The 24,646-nt window shown below is 38.8% G+C and overlaps 1 protein-coding gene across 3 annotated transcripts in view; it reads right to left on the reverse strand.

Annotated features, from left to right (window-relative positions):
• Positions 1-203: 203 nt before the first annotated feature.
• Positions 204-24,646, reverse strand: part of PYGO1 (pygopus family PHD finger 1) — a 48,789-nt gene continuing 24,346 nt past the window's right edge. For 2 of the 3 annotated variants that reach the window (XM_031662369.1, XM_003900975.5), the window contains exons 2-3: positions 10,477-10,562; positions 204-8,478 (exon numbers count right to left, since the gene is read on the reverse strand). In XM_031662369.1, the coding sequence (XP_031518229.1) occupies positions 7,354-8,478; positions 10,477-10,562 (1,211 nt within the window). In that variant the 3' untranslated portion in view covers positions 204-7,353. The remainder of the gene's footprint in view (positions 8,479-10,476; positions 10,563-24,646) is intronic. The other variant, XM_009210230.4, reaches the window with a different exon arrangement.

Below are 24,646 nucleotides of genomic sequence, written 5' to 3' on the forward strand. Positions count from 1 at the left end.
AAAAAAATATATATACAGCAATATATATATATACAGCAAAAATAAAAATATATATGATTAAAAATACTGGTTCTCTCTTCAGTATAAAATCACACTGATAAATTGTAGGCTATTCCCTGCTTGATGTGATATTGGACATCTCCCACCCAAAGCCAAGATTCTTACACCTACTTGTCCTGATGAAAGTCAAACGCTTAAAAAAGTTCTTTTTCTCTTTAAAAACTAGCTTTATTTAAAAGAATCTGAAGCAAATAACACTATAGGAAACAAACTTACAATACATATTATTCAAGAAAGCCTGCCATACATCATTTCTACTAATAGTAGGTCAATATACTGATAAACAACATTCTTTATACAATGCACAAATGACATGAAGCATTATCCCTGAAAAGAATGGCCAACAATAACATGGACTGTCTTGACAGCAGAACATCTACTTGTCTTATTACTTATCTATAGAATAAAAAAACTAAAATGTAGATGACAAATTAAACTCCTCCAATTTTAAATTCTAGCATAGTTTTGGGGGAAGAAGGGATTGGGATCAGAAGAGGCAAATTGTGTTAAGTATCTCAAAAAGAAAAAGGAGTCTGGCTTACCGTTATTTAAGTAGTTCCTATGAAGTAAATCAGAACTGAGAATGTATTTGTTTAACACTTGGAGGCCCTTACAGAGTCAAACTTTCCATTATCTACTATATTCCATCAGTTATCAAGCCAATTTTATTTGTCTGAAAACTGTAACCTGGTCATTAACCACACAAAAAAATAAACAATTTGGGGTAATCTAGTCATTTCATACTTTATTTAAATGTTTCCACAAAGCAGTTCGTGAATTAATAATACTTCTTTAGACTTCTATGATCTAAATAGAAACAGATCCAGTTCTAAAAGAATGTATGTGAAAATAGCAGACAAAAATAAATCCCTAACATGTAATACTAAATTTTTAACATAAAATATAGAACTATGAAAATTTGGGGCATTCAAGTCAAATGTAATAGGATTATGATACAGTATGGTACCTAGCATTTTAAAAAATATTAGGACTGAATCAGATTTATTGCTATATCAATCCTATCAATAGTCGACAATCAAAAGTACAAAATATACCATAACCATGCCAAATCTGATGCAGCATAAAGGTATCATTAACATAACACAGGTAGACATTTTGTAATATACATCACTGATATAGTAAAACCTTATTCAGGATAATTTAAACTGATATGTCTAGAATTTGAATTTTTAAAAAGATACGCAGTTTAAGCACTCACAAGCATTCATTTTTTTCTTTCAAGTGTATAATTTCAAATACACAAATTTGCAATGGCCAAGTATTGCTTATTACAATTCTTTTGGGTACTTGTCTTAATGACAAAACAAGAATGCTTTTAAATTACTATTCTTAAGTAAACACCTCTAAAATAAAAAGCTTAAAAATTTGCCTTCAAGATTGAACATTTTTCTTTAAAATCTTGATTATAACCTTTATTACCAAATCCTTTCATCAGGTACTACAAAGTAAACAGCACTCAAGTCCTTGAATCAATGGTTAAAAATTCCAGGTAAATTAGAGGAGTCTTATGGTATCTTCATCATGTCTTAATAAATGAAGATAAACATTACAGTGCTACTTATTTTGGTTATGAGGGAGTGAATGATGTCTTTTTTGGCTGGGAAATATCAGCATAATTTCAAAGTGACTATATAATTTTAGTAGTATGGGCTAAAAAATCCTAACATGCACTACCATTTAAGGTAATTACTTAGTAAATTATACCTGTAAGTGGAAAATAAAAATTTTAAGAGTTATTGTATTACAAGTGTCATGAGTTGGTAACACTAAAATTTACTCCTCTCCCATCTGAAAGACATCAGGCCATCTATTAATCCGTAAATATTGATGTTTCACATACTTCATAGAGTAGCTTAAAACATACCAGCATAAGAAATAATTAGTATTACATAGTAATTTCCTTTGCCATAGGAATAAATGTTGGACAAAGTCTGGAAACATTTTTTTTTCCAATTTGAATTACAGTAATTTTGCCACAGACCACAGCACTAGTGCATGTGTTACTTTAGACATGCTCTAAGAACAAAACAAAAAGTTACTGCAAAAATACATGTCACCAATGTGGAACACACTCAGATTTGTATAAAAGTACTGAACTAATATCCCAAAAAGAGGTATATGTAAACAGTACATAAGGAAGAAATAGTTTTAATATGAAACAATCATTTAAGTCACATACATCATGATAAGAAGCAGGACTTTCTTTTATAAAAGATAATATTTTGACAAACAAGCAACATCATCTACACATCTACAGAACAAGAAAGGTATAGGTATTTAGAATAAGTTTTAATATAATTGCAAGTAATGTATTATTGACAAATAAGACAAAGATGCTTATCCATTGAGTTTCATCAAAAGTTTTAAATTAAATACAGGCAGCCTCTGATATATTAACGCCTGGCGTATATATGGCCACGGTCTTTCCTTCATTTCCCCTACACCACTTGTCTTGGGAGATGCTAATGCTATCCCTAGCCTCTTTGCTCCAGGGGTGCTTCCAAATTCCCATCACTGTACCACAAGTTGGAAGATGCAGATTTGACTTTTATAATGCTCTACTGGATAGAACAATAAGCTACTAAAAATTAGAAATGAGAAGAAAATCTCTAAATTCAGAATTAGAGGAGAGGAAGCTGTGCAAAGTCACAACAACCTAAAGGAAATTGGATGTACCTTCAGACAGTACCAGCTAATTCACTAAACGTACTGCTTCCATGGTATCTGAAATGTGGTCATATTGTCTGAAATGTTAGATAGTAAAGATTCATTCTTAATAAACATCCTTTTTTAAGAAAGAAATTTAATGACACTTTTCCCACTATCTTCATTCATACCTTAGTAGAAAATGCTTTTCTCTTAAAGTCTAGCCAACTACTGCCACACAAAGACACAGGATTTCTGATGGGAGGAAAGATGTAAAATGTTGAAGCACAGAGCATCCAGGAGAGGAAAAGCCAAGCCTGCTTATACATTTCACCAGAGTTCAGCATGGTAAGGGGGCAAATACAAAGAAACCCACACCAAAGAACTTAACCTCCTAATCACATCAGGAAAAAGACAAGACCTCTGCTTCTTTCTCCCTCCTACATTGATCGATTGGTTTTCTAAAGAAAACTGAGAGCTCAGCATGATACTATTAACTAGATTATGGTCTAAATGAGCCTTTAGGAGCTTCCCTATTGCGCAGAGTTCCAAGCCACTATTTACAAATGAACTTTGGGAGCCTGGATGCTTTTAAATTTTTTTTAATTGAAAAAAATATAAAACAGCACGAATGTTCATGCATATGAAACCTCTATGCACTGCAGAAAGAAATCCAAAACTCTTGAGAATTCCCTTTTAAAAAATCATTGCTTATATATTTTCTTACTATTAAATACAATTACTATAGTACATTGAACAATAAGTGCTAAAACTCTAATTTGTTCAAGACAAACAAGTTTGAAAGAATATTGAATGAAGACTCTTGATACTTATTTGGATTAAAGTTGGCAGATTTCATGATGACCCATACTATTAAGAGGTTTTTCTGCCACTAGGCAGAGTTTGGAATCTAAAACAAACCACCAAAAAACTAGATTTCTGCACACTGTGTTTATGAAGAATAAGTACTAGTACTAGAAAATCTTCAGTTTTATGTATATAACCTTCTAATTTGAATAACAAGAATCATAATAGCAGTACTCTAAAGTATTTCACACAAAAGGAAAACACTGATCACAAATCTAATTCTAAGCACTCTATCTGAAGAACAATTTATCTTTCACAAGCTAAGCTGTTTCAGTATTAGTGAATCGAGTAACACCTAGAAGCATGTGGACCAGATATTCTCTAGTGCATGAGCAAATCAAGTTCTGAGAAAGGAACTGATGCTTTAAAAATATTTCTGTCTGGCCGGACGTGGTGGCTCACGCCTGTAATCCTAGCACTTTGGGAGGCTGAGGAGGACAGATCACTTGAGGTCAGGAGTTTGAGACCAGCCTGGTCAACATAGTAAACCCCGTCTCTACTAAAAATATAAAAATTAGCCCGGTGTGATGGTGAGCAACTGTAATCCTAGCTACTCAGGAGGCTGAGGCAGGAGAATCGCTTGAACCAGGGAGGCAGATGTTGCAGTGAGCTGACATCTCATCACTGCACTCCAGCCTGGGCAACAGAGCAAGATGGCTCAAAAACAAAACAAAACAAAACAAAACAAAAAAACCACCTTTCTGTCAATAACCTGGCTTTGGTGAGTAAACCTAGATGCTCATAGTTAGCCAGGTTGAACTTCAGCAAAACTCAAGGATGTCAGAGAAAGAGAGTGTGTGAGTGTGAGAGAGAGACAGAGTGTGTGTGTGTGTGTGTGTGTGTGTAAGATGAGGACTTTCAGTGAAGGAAAGGGATAAAAAAGGTACAATTCCACTTGTGTTTTTTTCCATCACTGCATATTTTTTAAGTTGAAGGCAGCTTATCATTTGTCCTAAGAAGCCATTTCAGTTTGTATAATAGCCTTCTTCAGACAAATTATCATCTGGCTATTCTTATATTTCATCACTTTTTCCATCCAAAAGCATCTATATAACTTTTGACTTAGCATTACTTAGAGACAAATGTAGAACTAGGAAGAAAATTATTTCAAACACATGAACACTATTCATCAGCATGATTACAGCTTGGCTATGATTCACTGTCAGAATGAACCATGAGTTTTTCTTCTGAATATTTACAGATTCTTATTTAAGTAAGGTGCTTTGAAGACCTAAACACCTGAATAAAAATTCACCTGTTTGTAGGTTTTTAAAAACAACTATGTGGAAATAGAAAATGAATTACATTGCATAACAAATACTGTTAGACTAGCTTGGAGAGGTTATTTCATTTTCACAAAAACAGTTAACTACTGAAACTTAAAGAAATAAAGAGTTTAAGAAACTGCATAATCGATTTTAGTAATGATCACAACTCAAGTACTACCATGTAAAGTGTTAACTCCTGAGAACACTGGAAAGTTCTACTCAAAATATCTAGCTCTATTCAGGGTAATAACAAATCATGATCTGATGCTACAACTAGGCATATAGCATGCAGTGCATCATTTATTAAAAATCAGCACTCATTAAACTTTCAGGAGCAACGTAACCAGGTTCTTAAACATTTAGAGAAGTATGTATAACAAAAATTCCAAGTAAGATGAGATCTTCAAGTATGCTAGTGAACACCATCAAATGTCTGTCAGCCCAAAATACTGCATTTTAACCTGCTTCAACTGGTAAAGTTTTCACACAAAGGAGTACCTAGAAGTATAGTTTATATCATTTTGTTTCCCAAAATTGTAAAGATAAATATTTTACAACTACTGAAAATATTTTGTACTCATCTCTAACTAGTCAAGGGCAAATGGAGAAAACCTTATATTACCTTGTACCATATGAAATTGCTGTTTTTGTAGGTCAAAATTAAAACACTGTATTTAAAAAAATAAGTTTTATTCAATCAAAATATGCATCAGGAGCATGAATAGTTTTCTTCCAACAGAATATTAAAGGTTTAACTTTTATAAAACTCATCATTTGTTAGGCTGTATAAATTGTTCACATCTTCCAGTTACTTCATCTCAATTGGGGAATGCACTGTTTCTTAGAAAAAGCTCCAAATGATAAAGACAGTAGTCCATGGAATAAAGGTCCAGTGACTAAAATGGACATGACAAAATTTCATAGCCCAAGTCACTTAACTTTTGCTTTAGTAGCTTCTGACATGTGAGGTCGAGTCCTTGTCTTAAAAGTGTAGGTTCTTGTGTGTTACCCAAAGGACATTGTTTTTAAATCACATTTTTCATGCATAATTTAAATTTCTTGACAATATGCTGCTGCCATCATTGTTTCACTTGGGTTTAAATAATAGTAATTATTTATCTCCTTCGTAGATCACCACACAATCTTCAGAATTTTTTTTGGTTGCAATGATAATGGTGGCAACATATTAGGGAGATTTACCAGCCTCCAACGATTGTATAAATTGTCATTAGCTGTCAAACAGTATACTTTTTTTTTTTTGGCCACAGGTTAGAAACTGCTCCAAAAATGGATTTCTGCTGTTTTGAATCTTAATGAGCACACCTCCAACTGTCTCCATTCTTGATCATCCCTCAAGAGGGTACTCTCAGGTCCATTTTTATACTTTCCCCCAGTCACAGTGGGAGCTCCTTAAGTCTTCTGCAAGGCTTCAAATTGTTGTTTGCGAGTTAGATTTCACTTTGGCTCTTAATTGATCTTTGTTTAAAATGGATTTTGATCTCCCCTAAGGTTCATTTTTGATATCCAGATCCCTAGAACAAGATTTTTCAAACCACCACTGAGTAGTTCTTTTACTAGCAGAGCCCTCTAAGGCCAAATGGATGTTTCTACCTTCCTCATTTGCAATATGTCCCAGTTCAAAATTATACAAAAAGTATTCACAATTCTTCTGTGGATACTATAGTATTCCTCTGGAAAACAATAAACAATAACAAAACAACTCAATATCAAAGAAAAGTAGGAGCATAATACTATCATAATTCTAAATAGCACAACTGGGACATACATTACGCCAACTTTACTAATTGCAGTCAATTTTCAACTGATCTAATATTAGCAATTTCATGTGGTACCATCCACAAGTTAATCAATACTTACTGAGAATTTACTATATGCTAAGATCTGTCTTGTATCTGTACAAACAGATATCCTGAAAACTCACTTGAAAATATGAAACTAATTAATTCCAAAGACCCTAGTGGAGGAGGAATCTGGTGTCATACTATTATTTTTTTAATCCATAAAAATGTATGCTTTCCCCCATGTTACAGTTACATATATTATGTTGTGAAGACGTGTTAAGTGGATCCTTGATAAACTTTTTGAACTAAATCTTTAATATGGTACAACCAAAGTTCAGCAATGAAATACACGTATTTCAATGATTCTAACTTTTAAAAGTTAAAACTTGCCTACATTTATTATATATTATTTTGAAGTTTCAAGAGGCTTTTATGTTTGTGATAAATAACAACAACTAACATTTATTTATAAATGCTTCTAAAGCACCCCCATATACATTATTCTCATTTAAGACAGCAAGCAAAGACAATAAAAAATTTGCTCTAGTATGAGTGAATTATCAATAAAAACTAAGTAAATAATGTTTTTGTGTATGCATTTAAAAAAATAATGTAAAACATTAAAATCCTGTGTCAATGAACTTCCGCAATACACAGGAAAATAAACTCACTTTAGTTAATGCCTGTGATTAAGCATCACTGCCCACTGCAGACGGACCGAAAGTTTCTCTAGTACGCATTAACTGGACATCTTTGTCAGCCATACAGGTATCACAGCCCCATACTGCAGATGCTTCTGCAGTTAAGAGGCCATAAGCTGTTTCAGTCATTCCAGTACAGATCCGATGAAACCATTTCTGACAAGACGCCTCACATAAGATGGCATCCTGATCATCATTCACCTCGTTTGTACAAATTCCACAAGGATACACTGGGTCAGAAGATGAATGGCCATGACGGTTTGGGTGAAGAGAAGATTTATTGCTTTTTTCAGTGGTGCAGGCATCTGCTGCACCTCTTGGTTGTCGTGGCTTATTCTGCGTCCCATTTGCATGGTTATTGTTTGTGGCTTCAGTGCTACTTGAACGGCTGTTCTCTTGATTTACTGCATTGCTTCGATTAACATTTTTTAATTCAATATTACTCTGATTCACTGTGTCATCCATATTCAAGTGAGGTGGATGAGCAGAGGAATTTTGATTAGTGTTTTTGGTTGCTCCTTGAGGAAAGTCTTGTTTTGGGGGAGGTGCTTTTGCTTGACCAAAAGTGTTTGGGGGAGGAATAAAAGAATGATTAGATTCTAATGGAGAAGTAAAATTTGAATTATTTCCAGGAACAAAATTAGATGCCAAATCAGGGTTAGAAACTTGGCTAGCGTTCTGTGGAGGAATCTGACTGAAATTTTCAGCAGGACTTTGTCTAAAATGTTGATTAGGCATGTTGACATTCTGACTTAGTGCATTATTATAAGATGGGTTACCGAAACTTGAATTATCATGTGGCCCAAATGTAAAAGCATGAGGTCGATTAAAACCCATGCCCAGAGGATTCTGAGGAAATGGGTGTGGCTGGTTCCTGAGTGAGTAAGGACCACAGTATGGGGAAGACATTCTTGGGGGAACGTGAGGTGGCATTCTGAATGTACTATAGCCTCCAAAGCCAGGATAACCAGGGCCAAGATATGGATTTGACGAAGGTAGTGGTTTATAGGAAATAGTATTATAGTTGTCATCAAATGGATTAGCAGCCACTAGATGGTCAGAGTTTGGATTCGGTGGTGGAGCATACTCAGACAATGGAGGAAAAGAAGGTCCCTGAAATGAAAATGTAAAGTAAAATACATGTTTTTGATCAAATATGTTATTAAAATTGTCCTGTTACCTTAATACCTGTGAACCCAGTATTAGTCAAATTTCTCTTGCAGTGTTGTTATAAACATTTATTATCTTCACTTGACCTTTCAGTTATGACTAATGTTTACATTTAATTATACTTGCTGATAAAAATTTTAGGTTTATTTCATTTACAAAAGAAAATAAAGTATGATTTTCTGAGCTCAAATCCATTGTAACTTCAAACCCCAAAAGTATTTAACTTTCAAAAGAAGCTTCATTATCCTAATTTTCATTTAATATGCTTACCTATAACTCTGGAATCTTTCACTTAAATACTAAAGCAGTCTAACCTAAAACACCTTTCATACACCAAATAGTCACAAAATTAAATAACAACAATCAGAATCTAAGTTTTTCCCCTAGCTTAACTTCAGGGAGATACAATTAAAGTATTCCCAAAACATTAAGCTCTGGGCCTCAAACTGAAAAAATAAACTGCCAGTTTTAGTCACACTGCAAGTTTAACAGATGGTGGTCAAAATGATCAAAAGATCAGTAATCTGTACACACAAACTTACTAGTAGCCTTTATCATAAAAAGAGTGCTTCAAATTTATAAAGAATAAAACCATGAGAGCCTGTATGTATAATTGCTTGTCATAATCGAAAATTATAACAAAGGCCTCCATCATGATTGCTTCGTGATATGCACATAATACTAAATTACTATTATAGTTGAACAATTACTTCAGGTTAAAATTGTTACTATATATTTTAAAATCTTTTAATAGAACTACAGGCATTCATGCCCTTGAAAAACTTTTACATTAGATTTAAGAACAAGCATTTTAATTTTAATTTTTTTTGAGACAGAGTCTCACGCTGTCACCAAGGCTGGAGGGCAGTGGTGCGATCTCAGCTCATGGCAACCTCTACCTTCCAGGTTCCAGCAATTCTCATGCCTCAGTCTCGCGAATAGCTGGGATTACAGAAGTGTGCCACCACACCTGGCTAATTTTTTTTTTTTTTTTTTTTGAGACGGAGTCTTGCTCTGTGCCCCAGGCTGGAGTGCAGTGGCGCGATCTCGGCTCACTGCAAGCTCCGCCCCCCCGGGGTTCACGCCATTCTCCTGCCTCAGCCTCCCAAGTAGCTGGGACTACAGGCGCCCACCACCTCGCCCGGCTAATTTTCTTGTATTTTTAGTAGAGACGGGGTTTCACCGTGTTAGCCAGGATGGTCTCGATCTCCTGACCTCGTGATCCGCCCGTCTCGGCCTCCTAATTTTATATTTTTAGTAGAGAGGGGCTTTCCCCATGTTGGCCAGTCTGGTCTCAAATTCCTGGCCTCAAGTAATTCACCCACCTTGGCCTCCCAAAGTGCTGGGATTATAGGCGTGAGCCACCACGCCCAGCCTCTTTAAGAACAAGCATTTTAATTTGCCCACACTTCCTTTGTGCAATATCTACTCTATGCCGATAGTCCGACAATAGCCACTAGTTACAGACTTAAACAAACAAACAAAAAGTACAGCCGGGCACGGTTGTAATTATGCTTGTAATCCTAGCACTTTGGGAGGCCGAGGCAGGTGGATCACAAGGTGAAGAGACTGAGACCATCCCGACCAACATGGTGAGACTCTTCTCTACCAAAAATACAAAAATTAGCTGGGCATGGTGGCGCTTGCCTTTAGTAATCCCAGCTACTTGGGAGGCTGAGTCAGGAGAATTGCTTCAACCTGGGAGGCGGAGGTTGCAGTGAGCCGAGATCACCCCACTACACTCCAGCCTGGCAACAGAGCAAGAATCTACCTCAAAAAAAAGAAAGTACCATCACTTGAATGATTGATTGAAAGTACAATGAATGATTGAAAGTACAATCACTTGAACAGAAAACAAAACTTATGACCAAGTTTAAATTTACCTCATCAGCCTGATCATACTAGAAAGAAAAACTGTTATTAAAGAAAATATCAGTTTACCTGTGTATTTGCCTTGCGTTTTTTCTTATCTGGGCTTCCTAGTTGTACACCTGGTCCTCCTAACCCATCCAGTCCACTATCACCACCTAAAAAAAAAATTCAGATAATATTTCCCACTTGTAAGTGAAGTTATTTTATATCTCACAGTAATATCTATTATATTTACCTGTTAATGTTTTCTATTTTTGTTAGACAAGAGAAATACTAAGCTTTCATTATCTTTATTTTTCAAAAAAAGTCTTTCCCATAGTTTCAGCCAGATATAGCCATTCATCCCTGCTCCCATATTTATCATTCTTTCAGTGAAAAAGCAAAGTCTCTCTCTCACTCTAAAACCTTTAGTAATCTGGTTCCCTGTCTCAGAGGCCACCACTATTATTAGTTTCTGGTCTACCTTTCCAAAGATAATCTAGATATATTCAAGTACAATATTTTTTTTTGGCAGAAAGAACACAAATGCTTTCTTACTTGCAGATCATTCCATATCACTCTATTTAGAACTTCTTTATTCTCTAATAACTGAGTAGTATTCTACAGCGTGACTACACTATGATTCATTAAACTAGTCCCCCCCATAATGATGAGAGTTTAAGTTGTTTCCAACAAAAATCCATGTATAAATGCCTTCAGAGAGATTTACAAGTAGTTCCTAGAACCAGAATTATGGCATCAAAGGTATGTGCCTTTTAATTCTTAAAGATATTGTTAAAAATGCAACAATGTTTCCAAATATTGCTTTCTCAACAGTATATGATCAAGGAAAGCAAAAGCTTGACTATCAATTTAAGAGGTTAAAGAAAGTTTATGAAAGGAATTTTTTCAGCTTTAAGAAACATTTTATTATGGAGAATTCTGAACATATACAACATACAGAGAAGAATAAAATTAACCCCATATGCCTATCAGCCAGCCCTAATAACCATCAATTCATGTTCAATCTTGTGTTTTCAACACCACCTTCACCTCGCTCCATCCAGTACTACTTTGAAGAAAATTTCAGACATCATTTTATCGGTAAATATTTCAGAAAGTATTTCTAAAAACTAGGAACTGAAAAAAAGTACAATGCCATTCTAGCCACTATAGAAATTAACAATAATCCTTCATATTACTTCATACCCAATCCAAATATCTCATAATATCTATATGGTTTGTTTAGATTGGGATCCAAATATGGTCAATAGATTACAACTGGTTTGACATGTCTTTTAATTGATATACTTCCTTCCATCACTGTTTTTTCCTTCCAATGTATTAACTGAAAGAACCAGATTGATTATTGTTCCAATTATTATATCGTCTTTTAGCTCCAACCCCTCTTAGTGACACTGGGACTGGGACTTTGCAAACTACATTTTTCTTTTGCTAGGGTCTTCCAACGGGAGCTCTAGAGGGATACTTGAAGGCCAGGGGAGGTGATACGGAATTGCTGCTCCTCGTGTCTGCTTAGTCTTCTTATCTCTATCATCCCAACAGGCTTTCTCTCTGGCACTGGTAGTTCATCCCACTCCCCAAACCAGCTTCAACATGTTCTCTCAGAGGTATTAATACCAGCTGGGCAGCACCTCAATCTCCAAGACTGAGTCCAAGCTCTAAGGGGTCTCTCTTCCAATCCTCTAGGTTCTCATAACCCCAACTTCTTTTCTTTGTTCACTAAGTCCCAGATGTGGAAGTTGCTTCCTGCAGTTACTGTCCATGCTACCTCACTTTTTGCTTTTTGGTTTTTCAACACCTGTTTAATTTCTTATATAAAATTATATTACAAACTATATTACATTCAATTGCAGGTGTGATTTATGTTTTCTAGCCTGGAATGTTTGATATATCTGGATTTTGCTGATTATATTTGCTGACTGACATAGTTTAACATGTTCCTTATTTCCTACAAATTGATATTGGGTCTAGACCAGTGATCCTCAACCTTTTTGACACCAGGGACCAGTGGTCGGGGATGGGAGGTGGGGATGGTTGTGGAATGAAACTGTTCCACCTCAGATCATCAGGCATTAGATTCCCATAAGGAACGCACAATCTCGATCCCTCGCATGCACAGTTCACAATAGGGTTCACCCTCCTATGAGAATCTAATGCTGCTGCTGATCTGTCAGGAGGCGGAGCTCAGGCAGTAATGCTCGCTCACCAGTCACTCACCTCTTGCTGTGTGGCCTGGCTCCTAACAGGGCATGGACTAGCACCAGTCCATGGCCCAGGGGTTGGGGATCCCTGGTCTAGACTATAGGCTTGATCAGATTCAGATTTCTGTTTTTTGCAAGGCTGCTCCATAGGTGATGGTCTGTTCTTCCATTAGAAGGCACCTCATTTCTAGTTGATTTTCTTTAGCAGTTGTATTAATTTTCTTATGTTGTATAACAAATTACCACATACTTGGTTGGCCACTTAAAACAATGTCCACTTAAACAGAAGCAGAGGGAACACTTCCTAACTCATTCTATTGGGCCAATATTACTTTGATACCAAAGCCAAAAACATCACAAGGAAAAAAAAAAACAAAAAAACTACAAACCGACATCTCTTAAGAATACAGATGTGGCCGAGTATGGTGGCTCATGCCTATAATCCCAACACTTTAAGAGGCTGAGGCGGGGGATTGCTTGAGCCCAAGAGTTTGAGACCAGCCTGGAAAACACAGTGAGATTCCATCTCTACATTAAAATTAAAATTAAAAAAAAAAAAATTAGCCAGGTATGGTGGCACATGCCTGTGGTCCCAGCTACTAAGGAGGCTGAGGTGGGAGGATCTCTTGAGCTCAGGAGTTGGAGGCTGCAGTGAGCTGTGAACATGCCAGTGCACTCCAGCCTGGGCAACAAAGCAAGACCCCATCTAAAAGAACACAGATGCAAAAATTCTCAACAAAATACTAGCAAAACAAATGCAGCAGAATATTCAAAGGATAATACATCACAACAAAGTGGGATTTTTCCCAGAAATGGAAGGTTGATTTAGCATATTAAATCAATTTAATATGCCATATTAATAGAATGAAAAGAAATACACATGATCATTTCAACAGATGCAGAAAAGCATTTGACAAAAATCTAATACTGAGAAGGGGCCAACACGGCTGATTAGAGGCAGCTGCAGGCCAGGCACAGTGGCTTATCATGCTGGTAATCCCAACACTTTGGGTGGCCAAGGCGGGCAGATCACTTGAGGTCAGGAGTTCGAGACCAGCCTGGCAAACATGGCAAAACCCCGTCTCCACTAAAAATACAAAAATTAGCCAGCTGTAATGGCAGGCACCTATAATCCCAGCTACTTGGGAGGCTAAAGCGGGGAGAATTGCCTGAATCTGGGACGCAGAGGTTCCAGTAGGCTGAGATCGCGCCACTGCACTCCAGCCTGGGCAACAGAGCAAGACTCTGTCTAAAAAAAAAAAAAAAAAAAAAAAAAAAAAAAAAAACGTGGTCCATGGCTCTCAGGGAGAAGAATGAAAATGGTGAGTGAATAAAGCACCTTCAACTGAAATATCCAGGTTCTCACACTGGGACTAACCAAGTGAATAACTTGACCAACAGAGAATGAAGAAAAATGGGGTAGGGCAACTGCCCACCCACGAGCGGCACAGAGCCAAAGAAAAACCGGCCCACCTCCAGTCAAGGGAAGCAGTGAGTGATTGTGTGACCCCATCCAGGAAACAATGCTTCTCCCACGGATCTTTGCAACTCATGGATCAGGAGATCCCCTTGTGAGCCCATGCCACCAGGGCCTTGGGTCCAATAAACAGAGCTGTGCATGCAGAGTCTCGGGAGAGCAGCCACTCAGGCACACACACACAGACCCAGGAGTTTTACATACTCCAGCCCCAGAAATCCTTGCAAAGATGAAAAAGAATCCTGCAAGGCAGGAGATCCACCCATACATTGCCTAGGAAGGGGGCTGAATCCAGGGAGCCAAGCAGCGTTGTTCTGCAGACCGCACTTCCATGGCACTCCCAAGTTAAGATCCATTGACTTGGAATTCCAGCCAGCCAGCAGCAACAGACTGGAGACTGGCTGAGACAGAGCAAGTTCCTGGGGAAGGGGTGGCCGCCATCTCTGCAGTTCAGTTGACTCAGCTGTTCTAGCCTGCTGGCTCTGGGGAGTCCAGGCAGTCTGGACAAAGGGGAGTCCTCTGCAATGCAGCACAGCTGCTGTGCCAGATCATGGCCAGACTACTTCCTTAAGTGGGACCCTGATCCATCCCTTCTCACAGAGCAGGGCCTCCCTGTGAGAATTTCCAGGCAGGGTTATACAGGCAGAACTCTGATCTCTCCCCAGGATGGAGGCTATGGGGAAAGGGGCAGCCGCTATCTCTGCAGTTCAGTCAACTCAGTGTTTCCTACCTGCTGGCTCTGAAGAGTCTAGGCAGTCTGGACAAAGAAGGATTCCCCCAGTGCAGCACACCTGCTCTATCAAAAAGCAGCCAGACTGCTGCTTTTTTTTTTTTTTTTTTTCCTGAGAAGGAGTCTTATTCCATTGCCCAGGCTGGAGTGCAGTGGCGTGGCCTTGGCTCACTGCAATCTCTGCCTCCTGGGCTCAAACAATCCTCCCCCCTCAGCCTCCTGATTGGCTGGAATTACAGGCACTTGCCACCACCACCACTTGCCACCACCACTAATTTTGTTTTGTTTTTTCTAGCACAGATGGGGCTTTGCCATGTTGGCAAGGCTGGTCTCAAACTCCTGACCTCAAGTGATCCACCCACCTCAGCCTCCCAAAGTACTGGGATTACAGGTGTGAGCTACCATGCCCAGCCCCTAGACAGTGGTGAAACCTCTGAATAGGAGTCTCCAGACACCTCCTACAGGAGCACTCAAGCCAGCAACAGGTCAGGACTGCCCTGAGATGGAGCTGCTAGAGGAAGGAGCAGGCTGCCACCTTTGCTGTTACACAGCCTTCACTGGTAATATCTCCAGGTACAGGAAAAATTGAGGGAACTAGGGTCAGGAGCAGACCCCCAGCAAACTGCAGCAGTCCTACAGAAGAGTGGCCTGAATGTTAAAAGAAAAACAAACAAACAGAAGCAATGACAACGACAATATCAACAAAAAGACGCCACAAAAATCCCATTCAAGGTCAGCAACCTCAAAGATCAAAGGTAGATAAGCCCAAAAAGATGAAAAAGAATCAACACAAAAATGCTGAAAACTCAAAAAAACTGCCTCTTCTCCTAATGATCACAACACTTCTCCAGCAAGGGCACCGAACAGGGCTGAGGCAGCCGGGCGTGGTGGCTCAAGCCTGTAATCCCAGCACTTTGGGAGGCCAAGGTGGGCAGATTACAAGGTCAGGAGATCGAGACCATCCTGGCTGACACAGTGAAACCCCGTCTCTACTAAAAATACAAAAAAAATTATCTGGGGGTGGTGGCGGGCACCTGTAGTCCCTGTTACTCGGGAGGCTGAGGCGGGAGAATGTCATGAACCCAGGAGGTGGAGCTTGCAGTGAGCTGAGATTGCACCACTGCACTCCAGTCTGGGTGACAGAGCGAGACTCTGTCAAAAAAAAAAAAAAAAAGGAACTGAGCTGAGGCTGAGATTGGCTGAATTGACAGAAGTAGATGCCAGAAGGTCAGTAATAATGAATTTCACTGAGCTAAAGAAGCATGCTGTAACCCAATGCAAAGAAGGTAAGAATCATGATAAAACAATACAGGTGCTGATAACCAGAATTGCCAGTTTAAAGAGGAATATAACTGATCTGATGGAGCTGAAAAACACAACATGACAACCTCACGATGCAATCACAAGTATCAACAGCAGAATAGACCAAGTGAAGGAAAGAATCTCAGAGCTCAAAGATAATCATTCTGAAATAAGAGAGGCAGACAAGAATAGAGAAAAAGGAATGAACTAAACCTCCAAGAAATATGGAATTATGTAGAGAATAAATCTACAACTTGTTGGTGTCCCTGAAAAAGAGGGGGAGAATGGAACCAAGTTGGAAAACATACTTCTGGATATCATCCAGGAGAACATCCTCAACCTAGCAAGATAGGCCAACATTCAAAGTCAGGAAATCCAGAGAATCCCCGTAAAATACTGCACAAGAGATCAACACCAAGACACATAATCATCAGATTCTCCGAGGTCAAAATGAAAAAAAAATGTTATGGGCCACCAGAGAGAAAGGCCAGGTCACCTACAAAGGGAAACCAATCAGACAAACAGTAGACCTCTCAGCAGAAACCCTACAAGCCACAAGGGATTGGGGGCCAATGTTCAACATTCTTAAAGAAAAAATTCCCAACCAAGAATTTCATATCCAACCAAACTAAGCTTTTAAGCAAAGGAGGAATAAGATTGTTTTCAGATAAGCAAATGCTGAGGGAATTTGTCACCACTGGGTGGTGGTGCCTTGCAAGAGCTCTTGAAGGAAGCACTAAATATGGAAAGGAAAAACTGTTACCAGCCAGTACAAAAACACTGAGGTACATGACCAATGACACTATGAAGCAACCATATAAACAAGCCTGCAAATTAACCAGCTAACATCATGATGACAGGATCAAATTCACATATTAACAATATTAACCTTAAATATAAATGGAGTAAATGCCCCAATTAAAAGACACAGAATGGCAAGCTGGATAAAGAGTTAAGACCCATCGTTATGCTGTCTTCGAGATATGCATCTCACATGCAAAGACACACATCAGCTCAAAATAAAAGGATGGAGGAAAATTTATCAAGCACATGAAAAACAGAACAAGGCAGGGGTTGCAATACTAGTTTCTGACAAAACAGACTTTAAACCAACAGAGATCAAAAAAGGGCATTACATAATGGCAAAAAGTTCAATTCAACAAGAATAGCTAACTATCCTAAATACATCTGCACCCAACACAGGAGCACCCGGATTCATACAGCAAGTTCTTTTTTTTTTTTTTTTTTTTGAGACGGAGTCTCGCTCTGTCGCCCAGGCTGGAGTGCAGTGGCCAGATCTCAGCTCACTGCAAGCTCCGCCTCCTGGGTTCACGCCATTCTCCTGCCTCAGCCTCCCAAGTAGCTGGGACTACAGATGCCCGCCACCTCACCCGGCTAGTTTTTTGTATTTTTTAGTAGAGACGGGGTTTCACCGTGTTAGCCAGGATGGTCTCGATCTCCTGACCTCGTGATCCGCCCGTCTCAGCCTCCCAAAGTGCTGGGATTACAGGCTTGAGCCACCGCGCCCGGCCACAGCAAGTTCTTAGAGACCCACAAAGAGACTCAGACTCCCACAAAATAATATTGGGAGACTTTAACATTTTACTGACAATATTAGACAGATCATCAAGACAGAAAATTAACAAAGATATTCAGGACCTGCACTCAGCTCTGGGTCAAGAGGACCTGATAGATATATACAGGATTTTCCACCCAAAAACAAGATTTACATTCTTTTTATCACCACATGGCACTTACTCTAAAATTGATCACAATCGGAAGGAAAATACTCCTTGGCAAATGCAAAAGAACTGAAATTATCACAGTCTCTCAGACCACAGTGCAATCAAATTAGAATTCAAAACTAAGAAATTCACTGAAGGCCGGGTGCGGTGGCTCAAGCCTGTAATCCCAGCACTTTGGGAGGCCGAGATGGGCGGATCACGAGGTCAGGAGATCGAGACCATCCTGGCTAACCCGGTGAAACCCCATCTCTACTAAAAAATACAAAAAAAACTAGCCAGTTGAAGTGGCAGTCGCCTGTAGTCCCAGCTACTCGGAAGGCTGAGGCAGGAGAATGGCATAAACCCGGGAGGTGGAGCTTGCAGTGAGCTGAGATCCGGCCACTGCACTCCAGCCTGGGCGAAGAAATTCACTGAAAACCACACAACTACATGAAAACTGAACAGTGTGCTCCTGAATGACTCCTGGGTAAATAATGAAATTAACACAGAAATCAAGAAGTTCTTTGAAACTAATGAGAACAGAGACAACGTACCAGAATCTCTGGGACGCAGCTAAAGCAGTGTTAAGAAGGACATTTATAGCACTAAATGCCCACATCAATAAGCTAGAAATATCTCAAGTTAACAAACTAATATCACAACTAAAAGAACTAGAGAACCAAGAGCAAACAAACCCCAAAGCTAGCAAAAGAAAAGAAATAAGCAAAATCAGAGCAGAACAGAAGGAGACAGAGACACAAAAAACCCTTAAAAAAATAAATAAATCCAGGTTGGTAATTTGCAAAAATAAAATAGACTGCTAGCTAGACTAATAAAGAAGAAAAAAAGAATCAAATAGATACAATCAGAAATGAAAAGGGGGATATCACCACTGACCTCACAGAAATACAATACAGAAATACAACCACCAGAGAATATTATAAGCACCTCTATGCACATATACTTAAAAAAAAAAAAACTGGAATAAATAAATTCCTAGGCACATATGCCCTCCCAAGACTGAACCAGGAAGAAAGTGAATTGAAGAATAGTAACAAGTTCTGAAATTGAAGCAATAATAAATAGCCTACCAACCCAAAGAAGCCCAGGACCAGACAGATTTTCAGCTGAATTCTACCAGAGGTACAAGTGAAACTGTTCTAAAGAAATGAAAAGAAGGGACTCCTCCCTAACTCATTTTTATGAGGCTAGCACCATCCTGATAACAAAACCCAGCAGAGACACAGCAAAAAGAGAAAACTTCAGGCCAATATTCCTGATGAACATTGATGCAAAAACCCTCAATAAAATACTAGCAAACCAAATCCAGCAGCACATCAAAAAGTTTACCCACCGTAATAATTTTGGCTTAATCGATGAGAATGCAAGCTTGATTCAACAGATGCAAATCAATAAAAATAATTCATAAACAGAACTAAGACAAAAAACACATGATTATCACAGTAGATTCAGAACAGGCCTTCAATAAAATTTAACACCACTTCATGTTGAAGACTCAATAAACTAGGTATTGAACAAATATACCTCAAAATAATAATAACCATAAATGACAAACCCACAGCCAATTATCATGCTGAATGGGCAAAAGCTGGAAGCATTCTGCTTGAAAACTGGCACAAGACAAGGATGCTCTCTCTCACCACTCCTATTAAACACAGTATTGACAGTTCTGGTCAGGGCAATCAGGCAAGAGAAAGAAATAAAGCGTATTCAAATAGGATGAGAATAAGTCAAATTATCTTTGTTAGTAGATGGCATGATCCTATATCTAGAAAACCCCATCATCTCAGCTCAAAAGCTTCTTAAGCTGATAAGCAACTTCAGCAAAGTCTCAGGATATAAAATCAGTGTGCAAAAATTGCTAGCATTACTATACACCAACAACCAAGCAAAGAATGAAATCATGAGTGAACTCCCATTCACAATTGCTACAAAGAGAATAAACTACCTAGGAATACAGCTAACAAGGGACGTAAAGGAGAACTACAAACCACTGCTCAAGGAAATAAGAGAGGACACAAACGAATACAAAAACATTCCATCCTCATGGATAGGAAGAATCAATATTGTGAAAATGGCCAAAGTAATTTATAGACTTGATGCTATTCCCATCAAAATACCATTTACATTCTTCACAGAATTAGAAAACACTACTAGCTGGGCATGGTGGCTCACGCCTATAATCCCAGCACTTTGGGAGGCTGAGCTGGGCAGATTGTGAGGTCAGGAGTTCAAGACCAGCCTGGCCAACATGGTAAAACCCTGTCTCTACTAAAAAATACAAAAATTAGCCAGGCATGGTGGCATACACCTGCAGATCCAGCTACTCAGGAAGCTGAGGCAGGAAAATTGCTTGAACCTGTGTTTCAGTGAGCTGAGATCATGCCACTGCACTCCAGCCTGGGTGGCAGAGCAAAACTCCATCTCAAAAACAAAGAAAGAAAGAAATAAACCCCACTACTTTAAAATTCATATGGAACCAGAAAATAGCCCAAATAGCCAAGACAATTCCAAGCAAAAAGAACAAAGGTGGAGGCATCACACTACCTAGCTTCAAACAATACTACTAGGCTACAGTAACCAAAACAGCATGGTACTGATACAAAAACAGACACTCAGAACAATGGAATGGAAGAGAGAACTCAGAAATAAGACTGCACACCTACAACCATCTGATCTTTGACAAACCTGACAAAAACTTGCAATGGGGAATAGATTCTCTATTTAATAAGTGGTGATGGTAGAACTGGCTAGCCATATGCAGAAAACTGAAACTGGACCCCTTCTGTATTAGTCCCTTCTCACATTGCTATAAAGAATTTCCTTGAGATGGTAATTTATAAAGGAAACAGGTTTAATTGACTCACATTTCCACATGGCCATGGAGGCCTCAGGAAACACAATTATGGCAGAAGGGGAAGCAGGCACCTTCTTCACAAAGTGGCAGGAGAAAGAAGAGTGAGCAAAGGAGGAACTTGCCAAACACTTATAAAACCATCAGATCTCCTGAGAACTCACTTGTATCACAATAATAGCATGGGGGAAACCACTCCCATAATCCAATTGCTTCCCACCAGCTTCCTCCCTTAATACCTGGGTTTTACAGTTCAAGATGAGATTTGCATAGGGACACAAAGCTAAACCATATCACCTTCTTACACCTTGTACAAAAATTAACTCAGGATGGATTAAGACTTAAATGTAAATCCAAAATGATAAAAACTCTAAAAGAAAATCTAGGCAATATCATTCAGGACATAGGCAAGGGCAAAGATTTCATGGTGAAAACTCCAAAAGCAATTGCAACAAATGCAAAAATTGACAAATGGGATCTAAATTAAAGAGCTTCTACGCAGCAAAAGAAACTATCATCAGAGTGAACAGACAACCCACAGAATAAGAGAAAATTTTTGCCTTCTGACAAAGGTCTCATATCCAGAGTCTACAAGGAACTTAAACAAATTTACAAGAAACAAACGACCAACCCCATTAAAAAGTGGGCAAAGGACATGAACAGACACTTCTCAAAAAACGACATTTATGTAGCCAACAAACATGAAAAAAAGCTCAACATCACTGATCATTAGAGATATACATATCAAAACCACAATGAGATACCATCTCACATCAGTCAGAATGGCGATTATAAAAGTCAAGAAACAACAGATGCTGGCGAGGCTGCGGAGAAAAAGGAACGCTTTTACGCTGTTGGTGGGAGAATAAATTAGTTCAACCACTGTGGAACAAAGTGTGGTGATTCCTCAAAGATCTAGAGGCAGAAATACCATTGGACCCAGCAATCCCTCTCCTGGATAGACCCAAAGGAATATAAATCATTCTGCTATAAAAATACATCCACATTGGCTGAGTGTGGTGGCTCATGCCTGTAATCCCAGCACTTTGGGAGGATAAGGCAGGTGGATCACCTGAGGTCAGGAGTTCAAGACAAACCTGGCTAACATGGTGAAACCCTGTCTTTACAAAAATACAAAAATTAACGGGGCATGATGGCGGGTGCCTGTAATCCCAGCTACTCAGGAGGCTGAGGTGGAAGAATCACTTAAACCTGGGAGGCAGAGATTGCAGTAAGCTGAGATTGCGCCATTGCATTCCAGCCTGAGCGACAGAGCAAGGCTCCATCTCAAAAGAAAAAAAAAAAAATCCACGCATATGTTCACTGCAGCACTATTCACAACAACAAAGACATGGAATCAATCCAAATGCTCATCGATGATAAAGAAAATGTGGTATATACACACCATGGAATACTATACAGTCAATAAAAGGAATGAGAACATGTCCTTGGTGGAGACATGGATGGAGCTGTAAGCTGTTACCCTCAGCAAACTAATGCAAAAACAAAACAAAACAAAACAAAACAAAAAAAAAACCACTGCATGTTCTCATTTACAAGTGGGAGCTGAACAATGAGAACACATGGATACATTGCGGGGAACAACATACACTGGGGCCTGTCAGAGGGGGAGCCGGAGGGAGAGCATCATGACCTTGGATTAGCCAAGTTTCTTAATTATAACACCAAAGCACAAGAAACAAGAAAAAAACATAAATTGCACTTCATCAAAATTAAAAACTTTTGGTGAAAGTTTTTCATCAAAGAACATTATCACAAAAGTGAAAAGACAACCCACACAATGGGAGAAAATAATAAGACTCTGGTAAGAGTCCAATATCCAGAATATATAAATAATTCTTACAACTCAAAGAAAACAACCTAACTGAAAAACGGCCAAAGGTTTTGTTTTTGTTTTGTTCTTTTCTTTTTTTTTTTTTCCAAATGTATCTTTTATTTCAATATGTTTTTAGGGAGGAGATGGTGTTTGGTTGGTTACATGAATAAATTCTTTTTTTTTTTTTTTTTTTTGAGACAGAGACTCGTTCTGTCGCCCAAGCTGGAGTGCAGCGGCACAATCTCAGTTCACTGCAACCTCCGCCTCCCGGATTCAAGCGATTCTCCTGCCCTAGCCTCATGAGTAGCTGGGATTACAGGTGTGTGCCACCACGCCCAGCTAATTTTTGTATTTTTAGTAGAGATGCGGTTTCACCACGTTAGTCAGGCTGGTCTCGAACTCCTGACCTTGTGATCTGCCTGCCTCGGCCTCCCAAAGTGTTGGGATTACAGACGTGAGCCACCATGCTCAGCCACGAATAAATTCTTTAGTGGAGATTTCTGAGATTTTGGTGTACCTATCACCCGAGCCGTGTACACCGTACCCGATGTGTAGTCTTTTATCCCTCACCCAGCCAAAGGTTTTGAACAGACATTTCTCCAAATATATACAAATGGCCAAGAAACACATGAAAAGATGCTCAGCACCAATAGTCATTATAAAAAATACAAATTAAAACCACAATGAGATAACACTGTGATGGTTGTCATCAAAAAGACAAATAATAACAAGCATTGGCCAAAGATATGGAGAAACTGGATCCCTCATACTTTGCACGCGGGAATGTAAAATGGTACAGCCACCGTGGAAAACAGTTTGGCAGTTCCTCAAAAATGTAAAACATAAAGTTACCATATGATCCAGCAATTCCTCTCCCAGGTATATATCCAAGACAACTGAAAATTTCTTTGCACAAAAACTTGTACAACATTTTTAGCAGTATTATTTGTAATAGCCAAAAAAGTAGGAACAACCCAAATGTCCATCAACGAGTGAATGGATATACAAAATGGTATATCTATACAATGAAACATTCCTCAGCTATAAAAAGGAATGAAGTATTGATACATGCTACAACTTGGATGAACTTTGGAAATGTTATGCTAAGTAAAAGAAGCCAGACACAAAAAGCCACATGTTGCATGATTCCATTTATAGGAAATGTCCAGAATCAGAAAATCTTTAGAGACAAAAAACAGATTAGTAGTTGCCAGCCCACGAGGAAAAGGAGGGAATTGGGAGTTACATGGTATCTTTCTGAGGCAATGGAAAGTAATACAGAATTAGAACTTGGTGGGTAAAGTCCTCTAAAGCTTTGACTGCTCAGAGCTCTGCTGCTCCTAGCGGCCAGAACAGAGACGTGGAGCAGCTCTGCAGCCCAGGGGTTCCGGAGGCCATGCCTGTCCTGGGGCCATGCAAGGCACAAGTGTCACAAAAGACAGAAACAAAGAAAGTAGTGACTTTTTAGCACCTTACTAAAAACCACTGAAATGTACACTCTAAGATAGTTTAAATGGTGAATTTTACATCATATGAATTTTATCTGAATTAAAAATAAATTTTAAAACCATTTATAATCTCTCAGTCTGTAGTTCACAAATCAGAAATTGGGCTGGGTTCTCTGCTCAGGATATCAAGGTATCAGTAGGGTGAGTTCTTGTCTTGAGGCTCTGAGGGAAATCTGCTTACAAGTTCATCATTCTTGTCTGTAGCCAAATTCAGTTTCCTGTGGTTGTAGGATTAACATTCTACTTTCCTTGTTGGCTGTCAGCTCTTATCTCCTAGAGACCACCCACATTCCTTGATTCATGACTCTTTCTGCTTTCAATGTGTATCAAATCCTTGTGCTTCAAGTCTCTGATTTCTTCTTCCTGAACCAGCCGTAGAGAACCCTTTGCTCTTAGAAGGTTCATGTAATTAGATCAGGTCCACCCAGTTAATCTCCCTATCTCAAGGTGAACTGTGCCATATGACATAGCCCAATCAAGGGATTAAAATCCATCAAATTCACAGTACTGAGCATTACACAGGGAGGTACACTAGCAGGATGGGACATCTTGGTGGTCATCTTAGAATTCTTTCCCTACATA

The sequence above is a fragment of the Papio anubis genome, unplaced genomic scaffold, assembly GCF_008728515.1.
Source record: "Papio anubis isolate 15944 unplaced genomic scaffold, Panubis1.0 scaffold59, whole genome shotgun sequence".
NCBI classification, from domain to species: domain Eukaryota; kingdom Metazoa; phylum Chordata; class Mammalia; order Primates; family Cercopithecidae; genus Papio; species Papio anubis.